Consider the following 7,247-nt stretch of genomic DNA (forward strand, 5'->3'; position numbering starts at 1 on the left):
AGTATTTCGCATGAATTTGAAACTAAAATGTTCATTTCGCATGATTTGAAGCTTATTCGTTTCTTGAAAATGGCGTATTTCGCACGAATTTGAGTCGAAATCGCATGTTTCGCATGATATTGAAGATAAATAGTTTGTGTTCGCGTGGATTTGAAGCTAATTCCTGTATTTCGCATGAATTTGAAGCTAAATTGTTCATTTCGCATGATTTGAAGCTTATTCGTTTCTTGAAAATGGCGTATTTCAAACGAATTTGAGTCGAAATCGTGTGTTTCGCATGATATTGAAGTTAAATCGTTTGTATGCCCGTGGATTTGAAGCTAATTCGTTTATTTCGCATGAATTTGAAGCTTAAATGATCATTTCGCATGATTTGAAGCTTATTCATTTCTTGAAAATGGCGTATTTCGCACGAATTTGAGTCGAAATCGTGTGTTTCGCATGATATTGAAGATAAATCGTTTGTTTCGCGTGTATTTGAGGCTTAATCGTGTAATTCGCATGAATTTGAAGCTAAAATGTTCATTTCGCATGATTTGAAGCATATTCGTTTCTTGACAATCGCGTATTTCGCAAGAATTCGTGTCGAAATCGTGTGTTTCGCATGATATTGAAGATAAATCGTTTGTTGTTTCCGCGTACAGATGAATTTCTCAATGTGACGCGGTTCCCTATTACCCTTTACGATGATAGGGATGATATAATGAATTGTCTTGTATGGTAATCACTATAAAATCTTTATTTCTAACACTTAATCCTAAGCGGTACTGATAGCTAGAAAATCGTAGAGTGTGTTTGGTTTGAAAGTGGTTGAAAGACTGACTGGGCTCGGGATCCTTTTCCCGAAGTCAACTCGGTGTCCCAGTCGACCCTTCGTGCTTCCTTCCTTTTGAGTCGAGAGTGGGAACGGTTGTCCTGTCTGATTGGTTTAAAATAATGCACAAGATCGAGAGTTAGAAGGAGGAGGACGGAAGGGAAAGTGACCGCTCCGAATAATGGCCACGTGCAGGCACGGACCGTACCTAGGAGCGGCGCACATGGGGGTTTCGCACATTTTAGACGTTGACCGTAGCAGGCAATAAACCCCGGAAGTGCTTCGACTTGAATGGTGTATGCAGAGGAACAATCTGAGGATGCGGTGATTGTCTAACATCTGGTGCGCAACTGTCGGACATAACGAAACAAGGGATGAAATTTGAGTGAGGAACGGTTTTTCGGGAAACTGCCTGCTACGGGTGGTTTTTCGCCTGGGCCCAAGGACAGATAGGACCGATTGCCTGATTTATGTGTTTCTGCGCGGAACATCCTCCCCCCCTTGAGAGGGAACCGATCGAAGAGGAATGAGTGTTTCTTATGTATAGTGACTAATACTGATGGTAAATATATAATGTGTATGGTGTGTGCAGGTGATGTGTGGTGTCAAGGTGCGTTTTCATGTGATTCTTATGTCTATGAATTGTTAGAGGTAGAATTCTCGGGCTGGCCATCTTCTGTCATGGGTTCGTTGCGTCCTTGGTTTTCGTCACCCGATTCGATTGGTAATGGGACGAGTTTTTTGACGTTCCGGTCGAACACGCTCGTAGCAGTCTTCACTGTGACTGTGCGAACTATGCCGTCGGAGCCTGGATAGGTTTTGATTACGCGTCCGAGAGGCCACTGCATGGAAGGCACGTTATCTTCCCTGAGAAGAACGATGGTGCCCTCAGTGATCGGATGATGTCCTCTGGTCCATTTATTGCGGGTAGTCAGTTCATTTAGATATTCTCGATGCCAACGTTTCCAAAAATGCTGCCTTAATTGTTGGATACGTTGCCATTGGGACAATCGATTCGTCGGAGTGTCTTTCAAGTCGCGCTCGCGTAGACTCGTGATAGCCTCACCAATGAGGAAATGACCCGGAGTCAATGCAAGGAGATCTGTTGGATCGGATGAAATTGGAGTGAGGGGTCGGGAGTTGAGGATGGCTTCGATGTCAATAATTAATGTGTTTAGATTTTCAAAGGTTAATAATTCAACACCTACGACGCGTTTAAAATGATGTTTGAAGGATCTCACTGCCGCCTCCCAGAGACCTCCAAAATGGGGAGTTTGTGGTGGGATGAAATGCCAATTGATGGCGCGTTCGGCGAGGAATGTGGTCACCTTTTCGCGATGATCATCCGCACGTGACAGTTCTCGCAGCTCCCGAAATTCACCTTCTGCTCCCTTGAAATTGGTGCCGTTATCGGAGAATATATTTGTACAAAAACCTCTTCTCGCGATGAAGCGTCGTAGTGCTGCGATGAAGGCTTCGCTGGTTAGATCGCTAACGAGCTCGAGATGTACGGCCTTTACAGCTAAACATACGAAGACCGCAACATAGACCTTGACGCGACCGCGGTTTCTATGTTTTCGCTCTTTTATAAAGAATGGTCCACAGTAATCGACTCCCACGTTGGCAAATGGACGCGATTCTGTTACCCTTGCTCGGGGTAGATTGCCCATAATATAATTGACGGGTGGTGGGTTGGCTCGACGACAACGGACACATTTCGAAATGGTCTGCCACACTTGACTTCGACCATCGATTGGCCAATATGTTTTCCTTAGTGAGTACAAAGTGTGTTGGGTCCCCGCATGTAATAGGTCCGTGTGTTCCTTTAAAATAATGCAGGACGTGACGTGTGATTTTGGTAGTATAATGGGATGCGTTTGTGAAAACGTCAAGGCTGAATTGTGTAATCGACCTCCTACTCTGAGAATACCGTCTTGATCGATAAATGGACTTAGTTTTGCTAGCTTGTGTGGAATTTCCTGATCAGCTCGCCGGTTAAGGGTGCGTAGTTCCCTTTCGAAATGTTTGGCTTGGACCAATTTGATTATGGTGGTTTTTGTTTGTGCCAGTTCGGTCGCGGTGACACTCCCCTTTATAATCCGACCCGGTTTCCATCGTCGGCATAGTGCAATAATCCGCAGCAATTTTCCCCATGATGAGTACCGTTCAAGGATACTCGTGTCCACTGGCGTGGTAGTTGTGGCCACACAGGTGACCTTTCTTTGCTCCGGATCTTCGGTACATGGTATCAATTCCCGAATAGGCCAGAGCGCCCGTTCCTGTCGGAGCCAGTGTGGTCCGTGTTGCCATATGGATGCTCTCAAGAAGTCTTGAACAGTTTGACCTCGAGAGAGTAAATCTGCTGGATTATCTGAGGAGCTGACGTGGAGCCAATCGGAGATTGTGGTTTTTGACTGTATTTCTGCTACTCGGTTGGCGACGAAGGTTTTCAGGGTATGTGGAGATGCATTTAGCCAATGTAAAACTATTGTTGAGTCTGTCCACAGGATTGTACGGTCGATCTGGATGTGTAATGCCCTTAGGATCGTATTTAGTAGAGCGGTAAGTAGCAGTGCTCCGCATAACTCGAGTCGCGGGATGGACTGACTCTTCAATGGTGCAACCTTTGATTTGGCTGCGAGGAGTTCGACCTGCGTTTCGCCTTGTGCATTGGTCGAACGCAGATATATGCAAGCTCCGTAGGCCTTCTCGCTGGCGTCACAGAACCCATGAAGCTCTATGTCTGAAGCGGCAGTAATTATGGTTTTCCGGTGGAATTTCACATTATTGAGTAATGGCAGTTGTGTATAATATCGTGTCCATTGGGTGTGTAAACTCATGGGAAGGGTTTCATCCCAATCCACCTTCAGAGTCCACAGTTTCTGGAGGAGGAGTTTTGCGACAATGATGATAGGACCTAAAAGACCCAATGGGTCATAGATTTTCGCGATTTCTGAACTGATTGACCGTTTAGTGACTCGAGATGCATGCGTAAGAGGCTTGACGGTGTAAGTGATGGAGTCCTCCGCTGAATCCCAAACGATCCCGAGTGTTTTGATTGTGGATGATTCGCCGAGGTGGAGTTTTTGATTGATGTTTTGATCCGGTAACCCGCTTAGCAGTTCTTGATCATTGGATGCCCACTGTCTAATATTCAATCCAGCTGAATGAAGAAGTTGCGTCAATTCGTTTCGTAGTGTGAGGGCTTCTTGTATAGTGGATGCGCCGGTGAGTGCATCGTCCACGTAAAAATCCCGCTGTAAAATCTTCGCAGCGAAAGGAAATCGATGACCCTCGTCTTGCGCTAATTGTTTAAGGCATCTGATAGCTAGATATGGGGCGGCTGATAAACCGAATGTTACCGTATTTAATTCATATGTTTTGACACAATTCCTGTTGTCACGCCAGAGAATTCTTTGGTATTGTCTGTCCTCTGGGCGCACGAGAAATTGTCTATACATTTTCTCGATGTCGCCGGTAATGACATATTGGTGGATGCGGAATCGGAGCAAAATGCATAATAAATCATCTTGTATCTTGGGTCCAGTGTGTAGTGTGTCATTGAGCGAGATTCCGGTACTTGTGACTGCCGACCCGTCGAAGACTACGCGCAGTTTCGTCGTGTTGCTCGACATCTTAATGACCCCATGATGTGGAAGATAATATCCTGGACGTGATGCATGCACCTCGGACATGTGTCCAAGATCGAGGTATTCCTGGATGACTGCTCGGTATTGATGTTCCAATTCTGAATCGCGTTTGAATTTTTGCTCTAAAGATATGAGCCGTTTCAGCGCTTGCGTGTCGGATTCTCCCAGCTTAGGCTTGTTTTTGTTGAATGGAAGTGCGACAACATATCTACCTTCTGTATTTCGTGTGGTGGTATTTTGAAAATGTTGTTCGCATGTCGCTTCTGATTCTGACAAATGCTGCGATTGTGGACCTTCTTCCATTTCCCAAAAACGTGCCAAATCGAGTTTCAGTGTTGTTGTGGTGTGGCACGTTGCCTGCCGATTTGGTTGTGCTGTTGGTACACTGCCTCCGATGACCCATCCAAGCATTGTCTTTTGGAAAATAAGATCTGGGCCGTCTGGTTGTGAGAGGTTAATTTGTCCTACACATAGTATAGCTAGCGCGGTTCCAGCTCCCAGTAAAATGTCAACTGGTGCTGGTCGATGGAACCTTGAGTCTGCGAGTTCGGTACTGCGAGGGATCTTGAGCATGGTACGATCGACTGTTTGATCTGGTACCACTGAAGCGATGTTTGGCACGATCAAAAATGTGAGGGTTCGCTGGAAGTTGCTGACTCTAGATTGTATGGTCGCGCGAATGGTATGGTTGGCGATGGTCGAAAGAGAATTGAGAGCGCCCACAGAGACGTTGCATCGTTCTTGTGACAAACGGAGTTTCTTGGCCAGATCGTTCGTCATGAAATTGGTGGTGGAGCACGTGTCAATTAGGGCACGGCATGATATTTTTTGATGATTGACATCGAAGATATTGATTTGTGCCGTAACTAATAATTCGTTGGTATCGGTATTGACTATGTATGTGCGTGCTTGGATGGGTCTGGGAATTTTCTTCGATAGTGGTCACATTGACCTTGTTTTCCCGTTGGTTGATGTCGTGTCTTCCGGAAGTAATGTGGGAATCGGCGTTTCGTGTGTCGAGGATGGCGAGGTACCGATTCGTTCCTGTGCTACTTGTTCTTGTCGATGTAAGAGCGTGTGGTGTCGTTGATTGCATATTCTGCATGTAAACAACGAACGGCAGACGTTCGTGGAATGGCCGGGTCGCAAACAGTTCTGGCACAAAGCTGTCTTGACGACCGTTTCGAACCGAGCGGTGGGAGAAGCGAGATTAAAGGTTTCGCAATCCCGAGTTAGATGCGATCCATTGCAAATCGGACACTGTGGAGTTTTCGTGGCAAGATATGTCTGCGTGCGCGAGATTCCTCTGGTACTTGAGTAGGAATGATTAGTTGAAGGGGTGGTGCGACTTCCGTAGGTCGCGTTGGTTTTTATGATCGCTGCTGGTGAACAGTTCGCTCGTTTCTCCAGAAATTCCAATAAATGGGTATACGGAGGCATGTTTTTGTCCGATAAAGTAAGTTCCCATTGCCAAACGGTGTCGGGATTAAGTTTTGATAAAATCGTAGATATTAAAAAGGAGTTCCACGTTGCAATTGGTTCGCCTAAATTCCGAAGTGCCCGCAAGTGTTGGTTTAACGCGTCTAATAAATCGCTCAAGCCTTCTGGAGTATCCTTCGTCAATTTGGGAATATCGCGAATAGCATCGCAATGTCGTAGGAGGGTCCGTCGGGGACAATGAAATTTATCCTTTAATATTTCTATCGCGTCGAGATAGTTTGCGTCGGTGGTATTCAATGATCTAATACATGCCGCGGCCTTTCCGGTAAGTGTTGATCGCAGATATTGTAACTTTTGGACTGGCGTGAGGTTTTCATTGCGATCGATCGTAGAGGAGAATACATCGTAGATGATGCCCAATTTTCCAACGTGCCGTCAAATGTTGGTAATCGCATCTCTGGTAGTTTAATTGCCATCCGGGCTGATGCGGTCGATACTGGTGATACAGGACTAACACCGCGAGGATCGTTCGGCAATTCATGTCTTTGCATCATTGCCTTTGCCCGAGCTACTATTGAGTAATACTGGCCTTGAATCTCGAATCGGCGCGTTTCTTCAGATGAATCGAGAGTTTCTAACCCGAATTGGATATCGTCGAAGCGGCTCCACGCTTTGTTGAGTCCGTCGATGTGTTCCGAAATAAGGAGAGTATCGCAGTGATCAGCATTTTGCTGTTGATCTAGTAGATTGGTTAGCCACGTGATCTGTCCGATAATGTTACCACGTTTTCGTCGCAGAGTGCTGATTTGAGTATTTTCAGAAGCCATGGTTGGAAAATGAGGAAACGAGAAGGGATTTGGTGATGAAATAAACGAGCCTACCTTTGCGGTGTGACGACCTTGAACCTACAGCTCCTTGTGGTCTGAGGTTGTACGTTGGAATAACTGTTGTAGACGTGCCTCAGAAGAAGATTGCTGAGGTCATCCTGAGGGTGGCTGTTGAGTTTTCACCTATTCACTGATATTAAATCCGGCTCGAAGGACCAATGTTTCCGCGTACAGATGAATTTCTCAATGTGACGCGGTTCCCTATTACCCTTTACGATGATAGGGATGATATAATGCATTGTCTTGTATGGTAATCACTATAAAATCTTTATTTCTAACACTTAATCCTAAGCGGTACTGATAGCTAGAAAATCGTAGAGTGTGTTTGGTTTGAAAGTGGTTGAAAGACTGACTGGGCTCGGGATCCTTTTCCCGAAGTCAACTCGGTGTCCCAGTCGACCCTTCGTGCTTCCTTCCTTTTGAGTCGAGAGTGGGAACGGTTGTCCTGTCTGATTG

The 7,247-nt window shown here is 45.7% G+C and overlaps 1 protein-coding gene across 1 annotated transcript; it reads right to left on the minus strand.

The window, feature by feature from the left end:
- Window positions 1–1,449: 1,449 nt before the first annotated feature.
- On the minus strand, window positions 1,450–4,875 carry LOC143263683 (uncharacterized). The gene has a single exon (XM_076528467.1). It carries the CDS (start codon window positions 4,873–4,875, stop codon window positions 1,450–1,452), a length of 3,426 nt encoding a protein of 1,141 aa, XP_076384582.1.
- Between the last annotated feature and the right edge of the window lie 2,372 nt (window positions 4,876–7,247).

This window comes from Megalopta genalis, unplaced genomic scaffold, assembly GCF_051020955.1.
Source record: "Megalopta genalis isolate 19385.01 unplaced genomic scaffold, iyMegGena1_principal scaffold1122, whole genome shotgun sequence".
NCBI classification, from domain to species: Eukaryota; Metazoa; Arthropoda; class Insecta; order Hymenoptera; family Halictidae; genus Megalopta; species Megalopta genalis.

Bases quoted from the DNA above. Each gene is read 5' to 3' on its own strand.
- LOC143263683 (XM_076528467.1), bottom strand. From the start codon at position 4,875: ATGCTTGGATGGGTCATCGGAGGCAGTGTACCAACAGCACAACCAAAT.